The 25,391-nt window shown below is 38.1% G+C and overlaps 5 protein-coding genes across 5 annotated transcripts; 2 read left to right on the top strand and 3 right to left on the bottom strand.

The window, feature by feature from the left end:
- Positions 1–2,500: 2,500 nt before the first annotated feature.
- On the top strand, positions 2,501–4,555 carry LOC137713005 (transcription factor MYBS1-like). The gene is made up of 2 exons (XM_068452232.1): positions 2,501–3,416; positions 3,804–4,555. The coding sequence occupies exons 1-2, from the start codon at positions 2,986–2,988 to the stop codon at positions 4,291–4,293; spliced, it is 921 nt and encodes a 306-aa protein (XP_068308333.1). The 5' UTR covers positions 2,501–2,985; the 3' UTR covers positions 4,294–4,555.
- Positions 4,507–9,483, bottom strand: LOC137713004 (histone deacetylase 15-like). Its single transcript, XM_068452231.1, has 18 exons — positions 9,451–9,483; positions 8,885–9,144; positions 8,591–8,761; positions 8,398–8,506; positions 7,716–7,786; positions 7,307–7,382; positions 7,093–7,157; positions 6,750–6,805; positions 6,512–6,635; positions 6,277–6,402; positions 6,124–6,174; positions 5,954–6,022; positions 5,742–5,850; positions 5,488–5,567; positions 5,314–5,396; positions 5,159–5,204; positions 4,896–5,067; positions 4,507–4,791 (listed from the first exon to the last, which is right to left on the bottom strand). Exons 2-18 carry the CDS (start codon positions 9,140–9,142, stop codon positions 4,673–4,675), a joined length of 1,785 nt encoding a protein of 594 aa, XP_068308332.1. The 5' UTR covers positions 9,143–9,144; positions 9,451–9,483; the 3' UTR covers positions 4,507–4,672.
- Positions 9,484–14,081: 4,598 nt separating this feature from the next.
- Positions 14,082–15,592, bottom strand: LOC137712407 (uncharacterized). The gene is made up of 5 exons (XM_068451491.1): positions 15,533–15,592; positions 15,247–15,409; positions 15,049–15,142; positions 14,723–14,922; positions 14,082–14,188 (listed from the first exon to the last, which is right to left on the bottom strand). Exons 1-5 carry the CDS (start codon positions 15,590–15,592, stop codon positions 14,082–14,084), a joined length of 624 nt encoding a protein of 207 aa, XP_068307592.1.
- A 930-nt stretch (positions 15,593–16,522) lies between these two features.
- LOC137712727 (uncharacterized) lies at positions 16,523–22,638 on the top strand. The gene is made up of 22 exons (XM_068451871.1): positions 16,523–16,671; positions 16,812–16,913; positions 17,042–17,118; positions 17,233–17,310; positions 17,433–17,564; positions 17,694–17,744; positions 17,824–17,964; positions 18,079–18,201; positions 18,355–18,432; positions 18,589–18,681; positions 18,753–18,875; positions 19,033–19,116; positions 19,458–19,556; positions 19,693–19,881; positions 20,518–20,593; positions 20,721–20,824; positions 20,907–21,166; positions 21,254–21,340; positions 21,416–21,649; positions 21,750–21,828; positions 21,934–21,997; positions 22,173–22,638. Exons 2-22 carry the CDS (start codon positions 16,829–16,831, stop codon positions 22,289–22,291), a joined length of 2,376 nt encoding a protein of 791 aa, XP_068307972.1. The 5' UTR covers positions 16,523–16,671; positions 16,812–16,828; the 3' UTR covers positions 22,292–22,638.
- A 763-nt stretch (positions 22,639–23,401) lies between these two features.
- On the bottom strand, positions 23,402–24,002 carry LOC137712021 (uncharacterized). The gene is made up of 2 exons (XM_068451172.1): positions 23,788–24,002; positions 23,402–23,609 (listed from the first exon to the last, which is right to left on the bottom strand). The coding sequence occupies exons 1-2, from the start codon at positions 23,887–23,889 to the stop codon at positions 23,526–23,528; spliced, it is 186 nt and encodes a 61-aa protein (XP_068307273.1). The 5' UTR covers positions 23,890–24,002; the 3' UTR covers positions 23,402–23,525.
- Positions 24,003–25,391: the final 1,389 nt, after the last annotated feature.

The following is a 25,391-nucleotide window of genomic DNA, read 5'->3' on the forward strand; positions in this document are numbered from 1 at the left end:
GGCTTGAACGGGAGAAAAATTTTGTGTAAGGGTATCAGGGTCACGTCATCCGTAATAAAATTTTCATTTAATGTGAGACGTGTCATGTAAGATTTTGAAAGGCACTAATACGGTGGCCACTAGTGGGCTAGCATCTAGTTGTCCAGGCAGGGTCTAGGCAGAGACCAATTTTTTAATTTTAATTAAATTTATTATATAACATACAAATAAATGTCTATTTGTACTTGGAAAAATATACATAATTGTATTGGCATATATAAATTGCAAAATAGAATGATATATGAATTATGAAGTATTAGAATATATCGAAAACATGAGGAACAAACATATAATGAGTGTTTATGTAAGTATTCAATAAGTCTCTTACAATTTATTGAAAAAATAAAATGCAAAATAAAAGTTATATATCTTCTCTCTAAGTGAAGCTGGCGACCTAGATAGGTGCTTCAAGGCCGTCTCTGAAATTTTGGGGGTCTTGTGCGAAATTTGTAAAAGGGGCCATTCTTAAGATAGTTTTAAGTATTAATAAAAGTATGACAACATATTGATACTAGAAAACATTCACTTAAATCAAAACAAAGCACTTAGTACTACGGTCTAGTGATATTCCTCTTCACTTGGAAGTGAGAGGTCTTAGGTTCAATTATCGTCAAATGCCAATTTGAACCACATTATTGTTAGCTCATTGTGAGGCTTAACTCACTCCCCCACATCCTTAGTGTATATAATACCGTTTATTCATAAAAATAAAAATAAAACAAACCAACTTTAGTACTCAGTGATTGCATGTTTACAAGTGTTATTAATGATAAGTAAAAAGATCTACAAACATAACCTTCACTAAATAATCAAAAGCAGTTTTATCTTAAACAATCAAACATGAAAAAAAAAAAACTTCAAACCTCTAACTTTAAAGTTTTACTTGAATGTATAACGTTGTTATATAATAAAATTAAGAAACTTTCATTTTTTAGGGTGTTATTAGACACACAAAATATCTTATTGTACTCCAAGTTTTTATATTTAGAAAGAAAAAAAAAATCTCTAATAAGAAGTGCATAATGCAGTTTTAAAGTGCTAACAAATCAATTTCTTTTTTTTTTTTTAAAATAGAACATTATTACATGATGTTAGATGGCAAAAATTTAGGGGCCACTTCAAATTTGGGGCCCTATGCGACTGCACCTTTCACTCACCCTCAACGTCCCCTCTGAGGTGCTTAGGCAGGTTAAGCGGAAGCCTAAGCAAATCTAGGCATCTTTTCTTAATTTCTAAATGTTTAGTGATTAATCGTGATTGTAGCTAATTGCCTAATGCCTAAGCGAGGACCTAGGTGGCGCTAGAAGGGAATTATAACAGTAGTGGACATAATCAAGCAGCCTTACAAATTGGTTTCGTGGTTTAATTGAATATATCTTGTTATTTATCATTACTGGGTTGGGTTTTTATCTCTTTGTTAAAGCCACAAACCGTTAATCAATCAAGAATGATTAAGATGATTTTGACATGATGTTTAAGTCCACCCTCAGAGGCCTAATCTCATTGAATCATAACATACTTCTAAGTTTAACAATAATTCTAACCAGTTTTATTGTTTTCTTCTAAAATTCTACACAAGAAAATTACAAGTTACTGTGAGGCTTTTGTTTTGTTTTTCATAAAAAAGTTCATGACAAACGTATATAGCAATACTGATATATATATATATATATATATATATATATATATATATATATATATATAACGAGAGGGTGTGGGAAATCAGGGAAAGGTAATTGAGATCGTCTCCGAATCTCAAACTCCAGGGCAAGCGGATTCAGTAATCCGGACAATTCAAGAGAGATGAGGCAGAGAGAAAAAGATGAGGATGTGATTTTGTATGTGAGGTGAATCAGTAAAATGAGGTTAATAAAAGCCACTGATTTAAATCAATAGCCCAGATTAATAAATATATCTACTTCAGAATTTTAAAATTCAAAGATGATCTCAATCCAGAAAAATGAGGCATGTTAGGTTCGACGAAAGTAAAATTGGCAATAATGCATGTTGGTCAAATTTATATGACATCTCTTTTTCAGAGTTGGAGTTATATGGGGGCGCATTTTAGCAACTTGGAATGGAGAATTGGCCACGTCTCAGAGATAGAAAAAAAAAGAATCTTTCATCTTTATATTTAAATTGAGACATGCCATTGCATATTGTCAAAAAGAGTTACGTGACTGAATTTGAGAAAACTTGCATACACTTGTTGTTTGTTAAGCCTTTCTTGCATATATATATATATGTGTATATATATATGTATGTATGTATGATTATGCGTTTTTTACGTGATATTCCATGCAACGGGATATAAGTGCATGCAAGGTTTTCTCCGGTAAAAATGTATGCGAGTTTGCAAGATTAAATAGGTTGGTGGTATTGGAAACAGCTTCATTGGTTTACTTTAACAGGTAATTATTCAGATCATGCTGGTACATGTACTCGATTATAGTTGAGAACTGAGTTTGCATGTGATGTTGGTAGTTTGAGAATTTCTATGGGCGTCCAAAAGTTTCTAAGTTTCACCCCCTCCATGATTGCCATTGTCTTTCTATCTCTCTATTTCTCTCTCTTCACCAGCAGTAAGTGATTCAGAAACATTAGTGAGAGATGAGAGAGAGAGAGAGAGCTTGAGATTTTTTGCTCAAGCTTGTCCTAGATGACAAAGGACCCATCCCTTCAATTCCAAAGTGGTCCTCCTTTCTCAATTGATAATTTGACAATCTCTCTCCTTATCCTACACACACCTTCTCTCTTCTGTTCCCTAACCCTCTAATCCTACGCACCCTCTCTCTCTCCGTCTCTCTTTAAACCCACTAACCAGAAAGAAAATGAATCCAACTCCTCACCATTTTCACCATTTTCCCATTCTCTAGCTACACCAAGAGCTAGCTTCTTCTGCAAACCCTAGTTCTCAAAACCCTAATCCTCCAAACGTAAAAAACCATGTCGAGTTCTAGCGTTTGGAGCAAAGAAGAAGACAAAGCGTTCGAGAACGCTATTGCCATGCATTGGATCGATGAAAATTCAGAAGAACAGTGGGAAAAGATTGCTGAGTTGGTTCCAAGCAAAAGCATGGAGGAGTTAAAGCAACACTACGAAATGCTAGTCGACGACGTGGGTGCAATCGAGGCGGGGCGAGTGTCCCCGCCTAACTACACAGCTGATGAAGCTGCTAATACAGTATCGTCCAGTAAGGACAGTGGCCATCGTGCTTCTTCTTCCGGGGCATCGGCTTCTGATAAGAGATTGAATTGCGGTCAAGGAGGTGGGTTTTTGGGTTCAGGTCACGACTCCGCTAGCCATGGCGGTAAGGGAGGATCAAGGGCGGACCAAGAGAGGAAGAAGGGGATACCGTGGACTGAAGAAGAACACAGGTACACTCGTTATATTGCTTTTGCTCACATATAAATCTCTATTTTCAACTGTCGTTGCAGTGACATTTCTGATGCGTGTAAGTTCGTATTTAAGAAAGAACGCAATCTGAAGCATACTTATTAATTTGGAAAGATTTGCCTATAAGTTTGGAATTAGGTCAAGTTAGATTCAGGAAAAAAAAACCATGTGGGATATGGCAATGGATCTTTTCCCCTATTTGATTTTTATAAACTGTATAACTGACAAAATTGATGAAATCAATGTGGGGAGATAAGAAAGCGTAGGCAATTTGACATTGTAATGCCAAGAAAGCGTTATTGTTTGTTTATTATCCTTCAATTCTGTTTCCGATTAAAAGTTTGTAACCGATTTTATTTTTTCATCAGGTTATTTCTACTTGGTCTAGACAAGTTTGGGAAAGGGGATTGGAGAAGCATTTCAAGAAACTTTGTCATTTCCAGAACCCCAACTCAAGTAGCAAGCCACGCACAAAAATATTTCATCCGTTTGAACTCCATGAACAGAGACAGGAGGAGATCAAGCATCCATGACATTACAAGCGTCAACAACGGAGACGTTTCATCTCACCAGCAGCCGCCAATTACCGGACAGCAGACCAGTTCGTATGCGCCAACTGCGGCCACCACGACAGGAGTAGGAGTAGGACCGCATTCGGTGAAGCACAGGCCTCAGCCACACATGGCAGGTTTAGGGATGTATGGAGCACCAATGGGGCACCCGGTTTCTGCTCCTCCAGGGCATATGGCGTCGGCCATGGGCACTCCAGTTATGCTTCCTCCAGGCCACCACCCCCATGCCCATCCTCCATACGCCGTCCCAGTTGCTTACCCAATGGCACATCCAACAATGCACTAATAACAAAACAGTAATTTTCTTCCTTTTTATTAGGGTTTTCAGGTCTCTAAGTGGATTTGAAGGGGAGTAATAATACATTGTAGAGCAGAAGGCAGAGCATAAGTTCTGAGAAGTAAACATCCCGAAATTAAAGCTGCATACCTCCTTATAAAGACAGATTTGTTATCGGGGTCTTGCCGGAATATATTTACGCAAGATAGCGAGAGAGATCTGTACTCGAATTGAAATTCATAAGTTCTGATAATGTATGATTAAAACATCATCGCTTGGCAAAAAAGCGAACGGAAGCGGTATCAATATATCATTCCTGAGCTAGCTGTCTACAAAAATGCATCAAACTACACGGGGAAGCATATGTGCTTACGATCAGCAGAGGCGATCACCAATCCTTCCGGTTTACATGGAAATGCCCGTTTAAAAGATGATACAATAGAGCTTTCCTTCCCCATTTCCAAAACAATGGTGCCAGAGTCCGCCGGCTCTTTTTAATTTGCTTTTCTGCAGGCAACGATAGAAGGGAATGTGAATTTTTTTACGCTATGCTAAATTAACTCCATACAGCGGAAGGAGAGAGAGAGAGAGAGAGAGAGAGAGTTCCTCACTTTTGTTTTGAACAGAGTACGTTTTCATTTGTGACTGCAATTTCGTAAGGCTGGATCCGAGAGCAGGCCAGTATTTATTTTGAATTTGAAGGACCTCGAGAACGGTTTGTAGGCCAGATCTGGAAGGTAGAGTGGTGTCCAATTCACATCCTGGACTTTCACCCAGCAATACCTATCTCACAGATAGACAAATCAGAAACATATTTCGCATATTCAGATAAAAATGTATTTCGGTCTTTGCGTGATTTGTATGAAATGCTTACCTTAATTACTGCAGTGGCAGAAGAAGATATTGAACGGAGATTGTAACTGCAAAAAGCCACATTATCCAATTAAATTTTCTCAAGTTAAATACATATATGTAGCAAGGTGTGATCCACTAAGAGAAAAAAAAAAAAAAAAAATACGAATCACAAACCCGCCCTCAAGAATAACAAGCATCTTTCCTCCAGACAAGTCAGACAACATGTGTGTCATCTTTTCATAGCCCGCAGGAGTAACCTACAACAACAAAATCATTAAAACGAAAGACAGACTAAGAGAATACAAGTCCAGCAATGTGCTTGTCTGCAATGAAATGACTAGTCCTTACATCACAGCATCCCAGTGGATCACCTCGTGCTGCATCAAATCCAGCTGATATGATGGTGAAATCGGGAGCAAACTCAGAAGCTGTAAAAATTTCAGAAATCATTTACATCAGAGAATCAAATCCAAACCATCACAATCGTCTAAAGAAAACAATAGGTATTCACGAGGACATATGTCCCAAAACGGACAGAATACTTAAATAGTAAAGTTCACTGTTATCATTATGACACAAGTTCCTTGTTAGGAAATAACAACCTATAGGAAGCACAACATGCTGAAATGCATATATGTAATCATTGTCACCGACTCCACCACGACTCCATGGAACGTTCACACAGTATCCTTCAGCCCCCATGGTTCCAACCTGAAATAGTAATCACGTAATCCCATTAGATACAGTCCAAAATATTATAGAATAATATGAAAAGGAAAACAAAAACAAAAACCAATTGCAATCAGTTTAGTACCTCGTCAGCAGCTCCAGTGCCAGGATAAAACTTCCCTCCTTCATGTCTATGTAAGGATATATACAAGACCTAGAAAATGAGCTCAACTTATCAGCACTGAAATCTAAATAAATGCATAACACAAACAGACCGGACATTCCAGTTACAGTTTTAAATACAAGGTTGCTCACCGATTTGTTCTGATCAAATATTTCTTGTGTGCCATTCCCGTGATGAACATCCTGCAGGTTTTATTGAATACTCTTTCAGGTTTGAACATATCTATATATAAGCAGCTCACGAAACACTGTAAAGAGATAAATACATTAGGGTATAGACCTTACCCAATCAACGATTAGCACTTTCTTAGCCCCAGAAACCTGACCTGCTAATGCGGCAACTGCTGCATTATTGTGGAGGCAAAACCCCATAGCCTGTCTTACACCAGCATGATGACCAGGAGGCCTAACCTGAGTCATTCAGTAATGTGCGTAACTTTAATAAGAACTGAGATTTTCAAAGAGTTCTCATTACATCGATAATTCTGAAACAGACAAGTAAGAGTAAAAGGTTATATACAAGGGCAAAACCGTTTTTGGCACGTCCAGAAACAATTGCTTTAGCAAGATCAGCACATAAACCTGCTGCAAGTCTAGCAGCACATGCTGAATGTTCATTGGCATATGTGTCAGGAGTGAAATAACTGCCAACCATACATAATTTATCAATTAAAAAGAACATCGATAAATCATACTTTCACAAATGCAATCTCCAGAGAGAGAGAGAGAGAGAGAGAGAGATACGCAAATAAACATACCTTGAAAACATATGGCCCGTATGGTCAACTGATTCAATATGCTCCAAAGAATGGACCTTTATTTATAAAAAAAATAAATAAAAAAATAAATTAGAGCCAACAATTACAAAATCATAGACCAAGGAAGACGATAAATATTATAACTGTCATTTGTTTCCTTTTAATAGAAACTAGTCACACAAAGTCTTCGTCTTTAGCATCTTGACAATGCAGAAAAAGGTTTGTTATGAAATGAACTACAAACCCCCTCCCAAATCAGGACTCAACTTACAAAGATCCAATTTCCTTAGTCGTGCACAGACAAAATAGCAACAGGTCAGATGTTTGATGAATGGTTACTAACCATCTGAAGTTCTTCACGTGTGATTTCTCTAGCAGGAATTGGATGGCACCTTCCTGGAAATATACCTGCATAGGTTGAATTTCCCATTGCGTATCAGTCTAAAACAAAATAACACCAACATCCATTACTAGACAAAGTACTAACAGCACGCCAGAGTACAAGCTCTCGATAGTAACAATTGACATGCAAAAAGAACTTCAGTGAAGGTAAATACCAGCTGTAGCAAGGCTAGCAGCAATGGCTCGAATACGATCTGGTCTTTCTGGGTGCGGATGTGAGTTCATTTGAACCTACTCTAGCATAACAACCACCAGAAAAGAAAAAATAAAAGTATTACACAAACAGAAATGAGCAGTTTCCAACTTATCACATTAGTGTCAGAAAATATAAGTATATTAAACGATTTAGCAAATTTATAGTACTTCAAAATAACTGCAGTTTGGGTTTCTAGATAAGGATAGACATGAAACTTCTTGTAAAACTGCTTTGTAGATCTCCACTTAAGTTATATGTAATGAAGAAAGAACACCTATTTGCATCTAAACAACATACAGACAAAAAAGAACAATAAATGAGAACTAACAAAGAGTATGAGGAAGACATGTATTGCAGCAACACCATACTTCTGAATGTAGCAACATTCTCTCATCGAAACCTACGGCAGTGGAACTCTTTGACGCTGAATCTTGTGAGCCTGCATTTACCAGAAAAATATAATTAAAAACCAAAACAACACATTAACACCATAGTGATACAAATTTGGAAGTTTACCAAAACTCATCATCAGTCTATTTGACAGGAAAAAATACACCATGTTTCCAACAGTGACATACATCCCAGAACAACCATAGCCAAGCAAGAACGGATATTTTAGAAAAAGGGCAACATCAGCATCCAATAGGCCAAGAATAGTATGGAGAAAAAAACAACTACTGGCTACTAATATAGCTTGCATTAGCTCTTTTATATTAAGATATGGCAAACATACTATGCTAACATGCAATGCACTGAGTCATGACAGACACACACTTAGAGTGATACTGAAACATATCACACCAAACGACCCACCCACAAACAAATATACTTGTAGATCAAAATGATGAAAACTTTTGCTTACTATATCTGGAACCAATATTCAAACTTAAGAGGCAACAATTATGATTCATCCCAAACAATAACATTAGCCACCAAAATAAGATAGGCAATAAGACAATGAAAAATCTCAAAGGATTATTCTTGCGAGAAATTTTCAAAGATTGACACACCAACCATTTGAAATAAACTCAATAGTCATCATGTACCAACCTTTGTGTCTTTCTCTAGTGTCAGACACAGTCTCAGTGAGGCCTGAATCAAAGGCAGATGCGAAACACCCCTGCCTCAAGATACCAGATTCTCTATGTTCTCGACATACCTGCACAGTTATAACAGCTATGCCTCCTTACATGCAGATAGATGATATATCAAAGGCAGAATAGTACGAATGGGAAGAACATACATCACAATGATCAAAATCACCAAGATTGGGCATTGTACAGTTGGTGCAGAACCATTTCATTACTTCTACATGCTGTTGGAAGGGATCCCAATCGCTATCATCATCCTCGTCATCGAGGTCTTGGTTGTACATGTCTTCTAATGTCATTTCCATTTGCTCTGCCACCGGTTTCTACAAAACAATAAATTTCAATCTCTAAACACAATCATTACACGCTAAATAAAGCACGAAAACTGTTCCAAGCAACTACGTTCTCGAATGTGAGTCATATATCGAAGTGCCACTGCCACTTACACTTAAAACATCAGTTGGTGCATCTTTTCCAGACACTCCTATATCTCCTTCCCCACAATTTTCCTCACGACACGGTCTAGATTTGGTTCCGTGAGAGCCCGAGCTTCCACATCTCCCATTAGAGCCTTGACATTGAGTTTGGTTGTTTGGTTTGTGAAGACTTTTCTCGGCCTCCCCATTCGCTAAACGACCCATTGAAAGTGCTTCTGGTGCCAAGTTGTTTGCTGAGCTTACATGGGCACTTTCAGCCACAATCATTCCTTTAAAAATTCCCAAAAAAGTTTAAAATTTTCATCCATTTTTCCATGTAACTAAATTAAATTTCACATCTTGCATAATTTACCGTTTCAAATTTTAAAAATTTCGAACATTGTCTTGAAAAAAAAAACGCAACTGTAGCAAAGATACTTCAAGATTTGAACTTTCTGTACCATACAGTAACATTGATTGTGGGTGTGAAAAAACCCTAGATTGTACTGAACGCGTATATACATGCATATATGCATAGGTCTGTCAAATATACGAATGAAAAGAGGAAGAAGGAGGAGATGGAGTGATAACGTTACCTGAGGTAGGACAGCTTGCGGATCTTACTGTATCAGCAAGGGAAAGCAGAAGCTCAGAAGCCCAGTAGGTTGCGACCTATGAACCATCCGATTGACTGATTTCTTTTTTTTTTTTTTTTTTTTTTTTTTTTTTTTGCAATTATACCCTTATAGTTTGCTATTTTAAATTATTTTTCTCAGAAAAGTTACGTGATTTTCATTATATGCCTAGTCCATTGCATGCGGACTCTATTTTTAGGATTTTTGGTTGAGTTTGAAAGTTCGGAATCTACTTTCACTAAAACTGTTTTCAGTCGTTTTAAAAGTACTTACAAACATGCACACATTTTTGTGGCATCCAAACTAATAATGTGATTTTATGAGTATTAGCATTCTCATATAGCGCTTGAACTGGCATACCAAAGGTGTAGCGAAAAAGACATTTGCATGTAACGTGGATGTCAAGGTGGTTATATCCCAAATCAACCATGCAACGTCATTTAAGAATGAGCAAGTGACGGCACATGATAAATGAAGTCTTTGTTTCATGCAAGATGCACATACACGAGCAAGTAACGTGGATGTCAAGGTGGTTAGTATAACACAAGGCTCATACCATTTATATTCAAATTTACTAACAGAAAGTTTAGGGTTACTCTCACCACCAACGCCAAAACATACCCACAACTCGAGCCAGGAGGATTTACACTTGGCATCTAATAGCCAGCTGCTACCAATATAGATTTACATAGGAATTTACAGATCACGCTCCAACAATAACTGCTAGCAATGGAACTCGAACTTTGGTAGAGTGACACACAAGATAGGGACCTTACCAACTAAGCCAACCCTTATTGGCATTTACTAACAATTAATTCTTCTTGAAGTAATGATGAAAATTATATATATCTGCAAAAAAAAAAAAAAAATATTGTATAAAAGAGAAATATGAAAGTTGTTATCCATAAGATCTTCAACATCATTTTTCGGATCTCACACTCAAGAGTTTAGGGATCGAGAAATTTGGACTGTTTGAAAAAGAGAGATTTATGAGCGTTAAAGAGAGATATATGTAAGGTGTGCTAGAAGAATGAGCTGATAAGGGTCGTAAAATTTAAATTGAACAGTCAAGATTTCTTGATCGGTGAGATCTAGAGAGGATCTCCTTTCCGGATTGAGAGGATCTGCCAGCGTAACCAGACCCACAGAGATGGAAAAAAAAATGAACCTTGTGTCCTGATGGGAAGATGTACTGTCACCATCTTTATTGGCTCTTTTTTTTTCCCAAAACAAGGTCACATACACGAGTGCATGGTGGTGATGTGTCCAGACAACACATGCACAAGGCTCATGTTCCTCATCATGTGGCTGAGGTTACCATTTCTCAACATTAGTCCCACCGACTATGATGACCTAACCTGCGACTCGATGATTGGTTTTAATACAGAACTTATTCCACGCACGTAAATTGGGTCAGTTAGCTAGGTTGTGTGTCCGATGATAACTTATATGGCACTTATACATTATTACGGAGTATCTTATTCCAATAAAACAAGAATATTTGGACAAAGCAAATTTACACATGTTTTATTTTATTGACACGAAATACTAAACATAGCTGTACATTATGCCATGTAAGTCTTTATCCGTGTGCCCACCTCCTTCATTCAACTTCTAATAAATTAAAGTAGTTTAAAATATTGTCTTGTAAAATAAATAAATAAATAAACCTTTTAAGGCATTTATTTGGCATGGATGATATTCCACAACGATGAAAATGCAGCATTAACTCCATGGAAAATTACAATTAGCATCATATTTCAAAAGGAAGTATAACAAAGAGCTGAAATGCCTCTAGGTCTTTTTGGCCTCTGAAAGAATAAACCATGGCAACCAGCTGCTTTTAGAAGGAACAAAAAAAAAAAAAAAAAAAAAAAAAAAAAAAACCAGAGGGATTCAATAACAATTCTATTGGAAGATATGATGAAAGTCACCAAAATTTTATAATATCCAAAAGAGAAATGAAAGTCGGTACAGATAGTTTATATTAACATTGAAAAATGAAAGAAAAATGAAGAAATAAGTGATTTTCAGAGGCGAATAGATCGAAAAAATACACCAAATACTCATCCTAAATTCCTAATCATGCCAACAAAGAAGCATAACAATGCATCTTCTGAAAACGTAGAGCCTTCCTCTTCCTTCTTTAAGAAACCCGCAACCCCCCTTGGACGAAAACCTTCTTTTCGAGGCTTCAACGGTGTTGGTATCGCTACTCTTCACCTCCATCTCTCTATTTCCGGAAAACTCTTTGAATTAGTTCTATGGCTCTTTCAGTTCAGTAGCTCTTCTGGGTGAGTTATTTTTGGATGCAGGATGTGGGTGAAGTGATAAAAGTTGCATGAGAAAAAAAGGAGGAAGGAAGGTTTCTTATAGGGAGAAGATAGTGTGGGATCCAGCCAGACCCAATTTGGGGGGTCCCAAAAGAAGTATAATTAGTGGATCTATTACTGGTCAGTAGTCAATAATCATGCACCATGGTCCTTTGGGGCCCTACTCTCTGGGCATGCCAAACTGCCAACCTAGAAATTGAGAGATACACTAACTAGGTCACGTAGGAACTCCAATCACAAGAGTGTTAATGGATGATTCATTTTGGATCTCTGTGTCCAGAGTCCGCAGATCGAAAAATCTGACCATTTAATTTCAATCATACAACACTTATTAACTTAAACGGCTTAAACCTCTTTCTCTTTCTTGAACGGATCTCTTAGTTTGCAGACTACAGACACAAGGATCCAAAGTTGATCTCATTCTGTTAATGGCAAGAATGAGATACAACTAGTAATAAGTGATATGTTCCTCTATTCCTATTTGAGTGACGAGAGAGGTAGAGAGAGGGGAATACACATCCAATTGCTCCCATGGTAGAAATTATTCCGTTTTAAAAGAAAAATATTCGGTTTCTTATATGTAAGAAGCCGTTTCTCTTAGATCAAACTTAGTGTTAAGTACCACAATTAGCCCCAATTATAAGTTTTTAATTGACAACTTAAGCACTTTTTTACACCCTAAACTAAAACATGGATGAAATTGTGAACGAACTAAACCCTACATGGCAAATTGGCAAAGGACCCACCCAGCTTCTCTTTTCTTTTCTGCTTTCTAATCATCAGAGGACCAGCGGAATTTTATAACTTGTGTGGCCTGGATAATTGACAATTGAGAAGGCTTGAACCAACCACCACAATATCATCAGACAACAAAAGCGACATAGCCGTATGGAACGGTCGGGGGCCAGTGCGCACGTGATATTCACCAGAGGGATATGGTCACTGTCCGTGACATGGAAAACAAACTCAAGGGTTTTACTCGAAGGTCACATTTTTTGTTAGGTCGAACAAATATATCTTGAGTTGAGATATTTAAGCTGTTCAAGAGTTTGGTTTTGAATGAGTTGAGATAGTAAAATAGACTAATAGGGACCGCAAGATTTAAATTGCATGATCTGAATTTTCGAGTATGTCGTTTCCGAACATATAAATCCAAAAATGATATGAATTCCTATATCTTTATCGATAGCTATCTCCTATCTACGACTCCTCTTTTGTTTTTGATATGGGAGCTTCGGAGTAATTTCCATTTTATTCCCTATGCTTTTTCTACCTTAACAATCAGATATGGGAAAAACTAGATATAGAAATGAAAGCTGGACCCCCTACCTAAAGTTGAAAGTGAGAAAACAATGGAAAATTTTAGGGTTGGTTTGGGTTACTGCATCAATAGCGTATCGGGTAGAGTTTCATATGATTTGAGATATGTATATTGGATACACCATTGTAGCGCGATATTGTAAATCAATAACTCATTGCTACATGAAAAATTTAAAACATGCGACATTGTTTTGCGCTATTAGTTCAGATAGGTGCAAGTCCTTCTCCAAATGCAAGGGTCATAAACTCATAAATTCATAATGGACATATATGAGAAAGAAAGTTGGAACTTTTAAGCATTGTTTTGCGAGATTCTCCCATGCAATCAAGTTTTAATATCATTGGCGTTATCACCATGTATTTAAGAAGTGCACTAGTTGTTCAGTGGGCAATTACCACGTGAGTTAGTGACATGAAAGAATCTTGCATCCGGAAGAAAATAAAATTTTAGTTCGACTAGCATTCTTCTACTTGACACAAGAATCCAAGCCGACAGTAAGCAAATAACAAATGCTGCATGCATGACTGCAAAAGCCTGATGCCAGAAACTATTCATGAAGAAAATTGATTTCAGCAGTACAAGTTAGGCCTACCAATCTAATTGGATTCGGAGGACACCTTTTTGTTTGGCTAGAAACGGAGGGTACACCTCCAAGTTACTGTCCAGTTTGTCCCTTCCACGATCTTGCACCTGGTTCGAAGCTGTAAATTGATGCGTGGGGTTGCAAATTATAAATTCCAAGTCACTGTAAGCCGCTAAAAGGGAATGAGGATAATGTAGGTATCATAGCAAATATTGCATATGATCATCCATGCACTTGTATATACTCTTACATGTACGGAGCAAAGATCGCATCGATGCATCTGTCTTAATCTTCATGCTTATTATACAGACTAACATGTCATTTAGTGTATGTAAAAGGCTTACCACTGACATCATCAATCGCAGTAGCTGAAACTCGAAAGCAATGAAGTTTTCATATTATCGATATCCTTCAGCAACTTCTCGTTCTCCTGGTTCCCCCTCCGTATCTCAACTTGTAAAGCTGCATGGAAAGACTCATTATCTTATCACAGTGCATCCAAGGGGCAAAAGCTATACTATAACGAGCCGCTTAATCAAAAGTCTACCTCTGGATTAGATAAAGCTGAATTGAGAAGTGAGAATTTCTCAGAAGCTGAAATATGCTTCATGGAATAACTGAATTCTGTCGTGGGTTATAAACTTATAAATGGTAAAACTTGGCATGGCCTCGCACAACTAGTTGCGATTTTCTTGCAGTCTCAAGTACGTATGTTATCAGCGTGACAACATCGTTAAAGTTTGGATCAAAACACATAGTATACTAGTACAAATCCTAGTATGTATATGCAATTCGAAGACGTTAGAACATCTCTTTTTAGTCAAAGAACAACTTAACCGGAAGAGAAATCGGCATGATAATGTTAGGGGCTCGTTCAGTGCATACAATTGAACTGGATAACTTACTAGATTCAACTACAAGAGTAATATATGTGTTTAATACAAACTATTGACAGGACAAATTAAAATGTGCAAAAATAGGTAAAGGTATATGTACCGGAGTTGCAACTATTAAGATCTTCGAGAATTCCTTCAACAAATGCCAGCATTGAGTTCTTCAGACCATTGTTCTTCTCTTCCAATAAGCGAATTTCATTTTCGAGGAACTCTTTTTCCGACATAAGAGCTTGTAATTCGTTATCGTTACCATTCTCAATGTCCTTCTGGAACTCTAAGCACAATGCGATAAACCTTTCCCTGTAACAAAACAAATCATTCAGCTAGCCATTAGTACCTTAAATGCCGATATCAATTACACTCCTAAGTTCTTTCGAAATCCTTAAACATTCGTAACAAATCGAAACTGAAATGTTCGTTATATACCGCTGGTCATGGATTCTACAAAGAGTATGATCGCGCTTCGTTCTAAGACAATGCAATTCCTTCTCCAAAACCTCAACCGATTTCCTCAAATCCTCTATTAATTAAATACACAAATAAATCACAAAATTAAGTGACTGGCTAGCTAATAATACTACAATTAACGGTAATCAAGCGAGATAATCTGGGAAGGGAACTTACTGGCGACGGTGAGTAGTCCGGTGAGCTCAAAGTGCGAAAGGTAGAGCGTCTTGGTGAGGTCGGATTCTTTAGCGGACAGAGCGCTTTCGATTTCGGAGAATTTGACGATCTCCGACTCGATCTCCCGCGTTATCTGAATATTCGCTTCGATTTCTTCGTTCACCTGATTTCACAATCGCAAGAAGTTTCTTTTTCGATCGATGCCGATGCGGTACTAGAAAGGGGGAGAATTGGGGGAATGGAAACGTTGAATGGCATTGGAGATGGCGGAGGAGATGGAGTGTACCTGGTCGAGCATGTCCTTGTAGGTTGAGATTTGGCAGAGGATCGCACCGGAATCCTCCATTTCTCTTTCTTTTCCGGTTACTCTGCGACTGTGTTCAGTTCAACGGTCGTTTCTTTTTCCGGATCTCCCGCCTTTTTATATCTACAAAATATTCCAATCATTAAGCCAAAACGCAGCGTTTTGACCGGGATTGAACCGGTTTTCTTTTACGGTTTCAATACAAATCGGTTTTTCTTAATTTTGACAATGAGAACCGAGTCGAACCGGACTGGACAGGACCAGTTCCAATTTGGTTCAATTTCCCGCCGTTCTTGGTCTCCGCCCTTGTGTCTCCTCAAGAATCGCCAAGAGTTGAGACCCTCACGATTTTGGTATCTGCCCCATCGGCTCGATTCACCACCCAAACAAGGAGTAGAATTATCTTCCCTCGTAATCTCTTTTCTTTTCTATTTGAAGGGTTATGATTAAGTTATGTCAACATTTTGTATTAATTTTTTAATAGTTAGAAGAAAATAAAAAACAATATATACAAGGAGGGGAGAGAATGGTAAGAGGAGAGAGAATCCTACTTCTCTAAACCACGCACAAACTCAACCAATCACCTCAACCTGTCCCCTCTGGCTCCATGACTTAGCTCCTGTGTCCTTAGCTCCTCCTTTGCCCTTTCTCTAACTAGTCGTTGCTCTCCGCCTTGCTCAACCTAAGATTTTGAAATAATTAGATTAAACTCTATTAAAATCCATAAATTTATAAATCTATTAAAATCTTTCCAAATCTCAATGAATACACTCACATCACGAAGCATTATTCCGCTAAAACTAGATATACTATAGTTTAAGGGAATTGTTATTAGCACTCCAAACTATCTATAATTAGAAAGAAAAATATACTTGTGAGGAGTGTAGAATGATTTTTTTGAAGTGCTAATAATAATTCCTAGTTTAAAACCATGATTTAGCCAAAGTGCAGTTAGTTAAACGCTGCGTTTTGAGGAAGCCCTGCCCAACCCTACGTTGAAAGAAATTGAAGCCCGAAATTTCATAAAGATAGTACCGCCTCTCTGCTTCTCTCCCTCCCTTCTTCTCCACCATTCCCTCTCTTTTGGCGGCACGGCACTGAGTGATCGACTGCGGCGGCGAGTAAGCTTTTTCGACCCATCGCTTCCTCTCTCTCTCTCTCTCTCTCTCCATATATATATATATCTAATATATATACAGCTCAGCGGTGTTGTTTACTCGCTATATTTCTAATCGCTATTGCAACTCGCCGCCGCCTGCAGCGTTTCCCCGCGTCGTGATGGGAGGCTCGCGAGCTCAAGTGAATAAGCAGCACAAGACGCGCTTCGCCTCCAAATCTTCTCGCAATCTCCACAAAACTTCGGGTTCTCTCTTTATATGCTTCTACTTTCTCACGCTTCCTTTTGATTGAACCTCCTTTTCGTCGAAAATTTGAAAAAACTGCTATGAATTGCAATCGCTGTGTGTAAAGGGAGTGTTTTTGGTGTTTCAGAGAAGAGTAGGATCGGTAAACCGGAGCGCAATGTCACTAAGGGAGCTCGAGCTGCTCGCGTTCAGCGGAGCAAGATGGTAATTGATTTCAAAATTTCGTCTTTCTGTCATTTCGGTTTTCGGTATGTATGTATGAATTGGATGTCTAATTCACAATTTCGCCACAAAATTCACAATTTCGATACTTTGTAGCTTCGGGAGCAGAAGAGGGCGGCTGTTTTGAAAGAGAAGAGGGCTTCGAGTGGATCAGCAAGTCCTCCCCGTGTCATTGTGAGTTTTTGTTTTTCAGTTGGAATTGATGGAGGAAAGTGTTTCGAGTGGATTAATAATTTAATACACAGTTAGGATGTTTTTATCAGCTTTCTTATCTTTCTAACTTTCAACAATGGCAGGTTTTGTTCGGACTTTCTGCTGATGTGAACCTAAATTCCCTTGCTGGGGATCTTTTATCGTTGCTATCTCCACAAGGTTATGAAGCCGCATTTCCAACGGTTGCTTCTCCCGAGTACAAGCTCAGAACAACGGTACCCTGCCTCTGCTGCTGTATTCTAAATTCTAATGGAATGACTCTCATATAAATGCTTTGTGTGGGCCGAGTAATTAACATTGATGACTGATGTGAATAATTGTATCCAACTCATGTAATTTTTTAGGTATTGAAGGCACCTCATGGCGATCTTCCAACATGTATGGAAATGGCTAAGGTAAAAAAGTCTGACACTTGTGTACTCTTCCTAATTTTGCTGGTGTTTTTTCTGACATTGTAAACTCTTTGACTTGTAGGTTGCTGATCTCATTGCTTTTGTGGCATCAGCGAGCTCTTTACGTGAAGGAAGCACGTCTGACTACATTGACTCCTTTGGAAGTCAATGCCTTTCTGTTTTTAGGTCCCTTGGTTTACCAAGCACTGTGGTGCTAATTCGTGTATGTTGTCCATATGCTTTATATATTCCTGGAAATACTAGGAAAATAGGAAAGGTTGTGCTCAACTTGACATAGGATTTATTCTTCTTTCTTTTCGATGTTTCGTGCATATAGGATCTACCTGCTGATGTGAAAAGAAGACATGATTCTAAGAAAATATGTATGTCTAGTCTTGCTTCTGAATTTCCCGAGGATTGTAAATATTATCCAGCTGATACAAAGGATGATTTGCACAAGGTAACTGTTGACTCTAGATTCTTTATCTTAGGCTAATGCTTTCAAAGTTAAAATTCAGGGTGGGTTACAGTTCAAATGACATTTTTTTGTTTCATATTTTACATAATTTGATGCCTCTCATAGATTTCCTTTGTCATCTTACTATAATTGCAGTTCATGTGGCTCTTTAAGGAACAAAGGCTTTCAATTCCTCACTGGCGAAGTCAACGGCCTTACCTGATGGCCCAGAAGGTGTTCATTTAAGTTTTTGCTATCATTCTTTTTAGGTAGAGGTGGAAACCATAAGAAATTTTAGGGGTGAAGTTTTTGTAGCTCATTGAGGCATATTTGCCTTGTAGAAGAACAACTAGTTTCATCAGTGTAACAACACATTTTGTATTTTGATAGGTTGATATGGTAGCAGATGATTCCAGTTTGGGAAAGTGCACCCTTCTTCTTACTGGATATATACGTGCTCGCAGTCTTTCTGTGAACCAACTGGTGATTAGCTCATCCAAAGACTTGTCCTTGGTCACATGATTTGGAAGTTGTCTTATTTTACTTTATATCAGGTTCATGTTTCCGGCGCCGGGGATTTCCAGCTGTCCAAAATGGAAATTCTCAAGGATCCATTTCCTTTGAATGCAAGAAAAGAGCAAGATGCCATGGACTCAGATGAAGTGGGTGATAGAGAGGTATTAGCTTTTTCATTTGTATACAAGTACGATGTCTCTAGAATAAATTATTTCCTTTTTAATGATAAGATTTGATGTGATTAATTTATTTTGTGAAGTGTTTCTCATTTGAAATTTTAATATTCAAGTTCCTTCTGTTCTCTTTTTCTTCTTCAAGGTCCTTCGTTCTTTGGTTCCCGATCCTATGAAGCAGGAGGCTTTACTAGTTGAGAATGTTCCTGATCCCCTTGCAGGTGAACAGGTAACAAGATTACATATTGTTCTATTATTTATGTCTTACTTATTTCCATTAACATAAATGTGGGTTGATATTAAGAATATGGCTTGTATATTGCATTATTGCTAATCCAAGAATAAAACAAAAATAGGGGGATTTCAGTGGAATTGCATGAACTATGAAAGTAGAATGTCATGCTATTAAAAATTTTCATCAGAGCATTTTCAGACTTCAGAGTCCTATACTGCTCGCCTAGTATGATATACTTTTGGATTTTCTTAAATTTACTATTAGGTTTGGTGAATTATTGGACTGGTTGTGGGACAAGTAACAACTTGACTCAAACATAAATTCTTTTTTGTCAGACATGGCCAACAGAAGCAGAAATGGCTGAGGCTGAAGAAAGTCAGAAGCAAAAAAAGAAGAAAAAGAGGACTCTTCCTCGAGGCACTTCAGAATACCAGGTCTGCTTTCTTTCTTGTCAGTTCTCACAAGTCTGAATGTTTCTTTCTTATATGTTAGTCACATATTTCTTTGTTCATGTTGAGGTAATGGACAAACTTTAGTGATATATCAGAGGCATGATTTCGGTTCTTGCAGGCTGCTTGGATTGTGGATGATACAGATGAAGAGGAGTCAAGTACTGATGATGAAGCTGATGGTATGGTATTGGATGAGAGGGACAGTGGTTATCCTGGTCAAGATGACAATAATTATTCAGATGAGAGTGACGATCAAGCTTCAATAAGGGACGCTGATGGAGAAACCGATATTGATTCGGTGATGATGGTGAGGTTAACATGTATATTATTTGTGCATCAAGTGATCTTTATTGTGTTACCAGAATTAGTCAGTCTCTCTGTTCTCATTGAAAGTGTTTCTGATCTAACATGAAGCACAATAATTAATACCGAACACTATTTTGGTGTTACTGTCATTTTCAAATGCGAAGAACCGTAAGATTTAAGAATATTAAAACACCAACCACACCCTCTAGCCATGGAATCGCAAAGGTAAACTCTGGTCAGTTGCTTTTGGTAAAATATTACTTCTTAATGGTCAGAATCCTATTGTTTCTCTGGGGAACCTGAGTCACTGACATACTACAAACCACTCACCGTAGTTGTTTGAATTAGAATGTTGCATAGGAGGATTCACTCACGAGTTTTTCTCTGTCGTTGATTCTTTCTCTATCTATGAACATTTTCATTAATATGTAAAGAATTCATCTGCGATCATTTAAGGTTTAAGTAAATTTTTAAAAAAGGAAAAGGACACAATGTGTATTTGTCTGTAAGAATTCAATTGTCGCTGTACTTGTACTGGTCAGAATGGTAATATTTATGTGCTGTCATTAAGAAGTTTATTTTGTTTGTTCGAGTTCTGTACATTATAAGACTTACCTTTTTAGTATTTGTTTTACAGGAAGGTGAAAACCTGACTAAGGAACAGTTGGAGAATGAGATCCGAAAAATAAAACAAGCACATGCTGATGATGAGGGTACTTAGCTATGTTCTTTCTGCTTCTATATGATTTATATTATAAAAACTGTCTGTAGCACCTTTAAGCCAATGTATTAGTGCTGTGTTCTCTAGTTGGCTTATAATGGTTATATGTTGTGTTTCAGAATTCCCGGATGAAGTGGATACACCATTAGACATTCCAGCAAGAAAACGTTTTGCTAAATATAGGGGCCTGAAGTCCTTCAGGACCTCTTCATGGGATCCCAAAGTAATATTCTTGTAATTGTGTAATAGTCGTCCATCTATTTGCATCAATTGTTAAACTGACGTACGTCTATGATGAACTTCAGGAGTCTTTGCCTGCAGAGTATGCCAGAATCTTTGCATTCGATAATTTCAACAGAACACAGAAAAATGTCCTTGCTAAAGCGTTAGCAATGGACCAAGAAAACAGTGATGAGTGTGCCACAGCTAGCTCATATGCAAGGCTGTATATTAGTGAAGTGCCAACTAGTGTCGCTTCTAAATTATGTATGCATGCAAAGACAATTCCTGTCATAGCATGTGGTCTTTTGCAGCATGAGTCCAAGATGTCTGTACTTCATTTCAGGTATCTTGTAGCTGAGAAAAAATTGCAGTTTTGTTGTCTTCTTAAGGGTAAGTTTTCTCATGATTCCCAGTGATCTATGTTTTGCAGCATAAAGAAGCACGACACGTACAGTGCTCCTATCAAATCCAAGGACGAATTAATATTTCATGTTGGCTTTCGCCAATTCATTGCCAGGTAGTGTCTGTGATGCCACCAACGCTTCTATTTATTGAATTTTTGTGATCGACGCTTTCGCTCTTCACTTTGCAGGCCAATATATTCTACTGACAACATGAACTCAGACAAGCATAAGATGGAGAGATTTCTACATCCAGGACGTTTTTCCATGGCTTCGATTTATGCCCCAATCTCTTTTCCTCCACTTCCCTTGATAGCTTTGAAGAGTTCTGAAGGGGTGGCCACTCCACCTACTGTAGCTGCTGTTGGTGCACTGAAATGCATTGACCCTGACCGAATTATACTAAAGAAGATTACTTTAACCGGGTATGATTCATTCTTGACTCTTGGGGGTGGCGACCTTTGTGGTACAAATGTTTTCCTTCGAAAGTTTTGATGTATTGAACCGTAAGCATATTTGATGCAGTTACCCTCAACGAGTATCAAAACTGAAAGCTTCTGTAAGATATATGTTCCATAACCCAGAGGACGTTAAATGGTTCAAGGTGAGATTGCAGATAATCTTTTATTTTTTAAATTTGTGTTGTTGTATCGAGAAAATTCAATACAATCACTACGGGTATGTTTTTTAACGTCCTTGGTGGTGGCAGCCTGTTGAAGTATGGACCAAATGTGGTCGTCGTGGTCGCATCAAGGAGCCTCTTGGTACACACGGTAAGATTACATAGCAATCTGTTTCTCTTTTCCTCTCACTTCTTTTTGTTATATCGAATTTTCTTCAAGTCGCTGAAATCTCCGACAATGCCCAAATGGTTCAGAATCGATTGTGCTCTGTCGTTGCATTTAGTTAGTTATGAAGTGCGTTTTCTTCCATACGATTTTGTTTCAGGGGCATTGAAATGCATCTTCAATGGGGTCCTCCAGCAGAGTGACACCGTATGCATGAGTCTGTACAAGCGTGCGTATCCCAAGTGGCCGGAACACCGCTTCCCAATTCTCGATGCTTGATACGATTGTGTGCGGGCTCGCGACACTCATCCTTAAGAGTGCTCCCCGATTCTTGATGCTTGATAAGATGGCGTCTTGGACGCGTGAAACTTCCTTCAGAGACGGCCTTCCAGCGCAGAAGAAAAGTCACGCGTCTTGTATATGGGAATGAAGCTCTGGTTCAGATTATTGTTTCCAGTTTTCAGTTTTGCCTGCTCGGACACCCGAATCCGGTGTCGAGGACGTGGTTGTAAAATCACTCCTGCTTTTCTTCGTTTGGACATTTCACGAGAACAAAGATTTGTTTGTGTGCTGTATTGGTTCTCCATTCTAAATTTTTGAGCAATACCAGTGTGCCATTTATGTTAGCGTCGGGGTTCTGCAAAACGATGTTGCTGAAGGTATATCAACTCTCTTCTAAAAATTCCTGTATGGCGCCGCTTAAGCTCTGCCTAGGTACTGCGGCTAGCGATCGTTCTAATTGGTCTCTGGACGTTTAAAAATTAAGAAAGTACGCCTAGACTGCTGAGGTGTTCGTCTAGTGCCCTTATGCACCCATCTAAACCCGTCTCATCATCCGTTTAAATCGCGACTCTCACTTAAACAAAAAAGTAATAACTTTTATTTTGTATTTTATTTTGTCAATAATGTAAGAAACTTATTTCAATAAAATGCAAGTAACTTTATCATTTTTCCATGGTCATTTTTTATCAACTTTATCAGAATTTTGTAAAACGAGTTATGTTGGAAAGATTATTGCTCCAATTGGATTAAAGTTAGAGGGATCATTTATATGGTTGGATTAAAGTTAAGAGACCAATGGTAATGAACTTTTAATTGAGGGACTATAGCTGCGCGTTTTGATGAGTTGAGGAAACAATGATAATGAATTTTTAATTGAGGGATCATGACTTCAATTGAGTTAAAATTAAGGAACCATTGCTACAATTTACTCGACTTAATAAATACTTGGATAATGTATCACAGTACAATTATATATTTAGGATCCCGCCTAAGCGATAGGTCCCAATCTGCCACTCGACTAGCGCAGAGTATCGTTTAGAACCTTAACTATCCATCATTTTATTATTTTGAGCTTCTAAAGTAGTAATAACAGTACGTAATTAGCTTGTAATATTGTCCAAAAACAGAAAATTTCAAATACAAATGTTATAAGCCTTTGAAGATGGTTCAAAACTATAATTTTTCAGCAGAAGCAGAAGAAAAATAAAAAGATAAAACACAAAGATAAAATCTACTGAGACTCTTCAAACTCATCCAATTTCTCTCTCTTCTTCATTTCAATTTCATACTTCCTCAGCCTCTCCTGCACTTTCTCCTGCAATCACAAAAACCCAACAAATAAATCAGATTAACAAATAAATAAGAAATTCGATAAATTCATGCTATTAATCCAGTGATTGGCAGCTGAGAAAGCTGTAATTTTCTTTTCCGAGGAATTCCCGGAAACCAAACAGTGATAGAAAGCGAATTAAGAATATGAATATTCCAGTGACCTTGTAGCTTTTCTCGGCGCGGTCCATGACGTAGAAGCCGAGAATGCCACCGAGAATGGTACCGGAGATGATCCGGACGTAGGCCCAAGTATTCCCTGCCATTTTCCCTCTCGCTTTCTTTACTTGATTTTCTCGGGAAAGTTTCAAGCTGCGCCCAGACGGTGGACGTGGATCTCTTGATTTGTAAATGTGTCGAGTCGGACGGGTCAGTGACCGGTTAACAGATCCAATTGGCCTACCATGGTTGTGGGCTTATTTATTTGAGCTTTTGGCAAAATTCATAGACTCTCACTTGGGTTTGGCTTGGCTTTGGGGTCTAAAAAAAATGGCAATGATATGGTAAGGCGTATCTCGACATCGGCATGTCACTCGGGCCCCAAGTTATAGTTAAAGTGGGTTAGGGGTGCCACTTTAGCATATATGTTACGTGATGTTACGGTTATAATCAAAACGTACGGTGACAATGCTACAAATTGAAAGTTTCATTATTCGTCTCTTGTATTCATAACATAACATTGGCAAGTTACGCAGGGCATTTGTTACAGTTTGAGTGGATACTGATATCACTTCGGCATGTATATCACGTGATGTTATAGTTACTATTAAAACGTTTTTGTCACGGCTGTAATTCGTACGTTAACTATTTGCCTCTCTTATTCATTACACGACATCAGCGTGTCACGCAGGTCATGAATTATAGTTTGAGTGGATACTGATACCACTTTAACATGTATGTCACGTGGTGTTGCAGTTACTATTTTAACATTTTTGTGTCATGGCTGTAAATCGCATGTTAACTATTTGTCTCTCTTATTCATTACACAAACTGACACCACCTCGGCATGTATATCACGTGGTGTTGCAGTTACTATTAAAACATTTTTGTGTCACAGTTGTAAATCGTTCGTTCACTATTTGTCTCTCTTATTCATCACACAACATCAGTGTGTCACACAGGTCATGGATTATAGTTTGAGTGGATATTGACACCACTTCGGCATGTATGTCACATGGTGTTGCGGTTACTATTAAAACATTTTCGTGTCACATCTGTGAATCGTACGTTCATTATTCGTCTCTTGTATTCATAACACAACATCAACATGTCACGCAAGGCATGAGTTATAGTTTGAGTGGATACGGACACCACTTCGACATGTATGTCATGTACTTGCGGTTACTATTAAAATGTTTCTATGTCAGGGCTGTAAATCGTACGTAAGTCTCTCCGTTCCCATCAGCACGAACTAAATCTTGTTTTGAGTTTTGGTTTAGGAACCTAATCCTTAAGAATATCTTCAGTGGATTTGCAGGCTTCCCCTCAACGAAAATCGCGAGAAGGAGAAAGTTCTGGACACCAAACAATGCCTACCGGAAGACTCCATGAGAACAAGCTGTCGCAAATATCAGCTCAGGAATACGAAACGCTGAAGGCGGCTATAAATACTGCAAGAAACACTAGCAGGCCTAGTTGGTTTTTTCCTGCAACTCCCAGTTTCGCCGGGAGTTCCAACAACTTCCAACGTCCAGAAATTTATAAGACTTGGGGGCAAGACACATATCCAAACTGGAATACCTAAGCATTCCGCGGCCCTTTTCAGGTA

This window comes from Pyrus communis, chromosome 13 (assembly GCF_963583255.1).
Source record: "Pyrus communis chromosome 13, drPyrComm1.1, whole genome shotgun sequence".
NCBI classification, from domain to species: Eukaryota; Viridiplantae; Streptophyta; class Magnoliopsida; order Rosales; family Rosaceae; genus Pyrus; species Pyrus communis.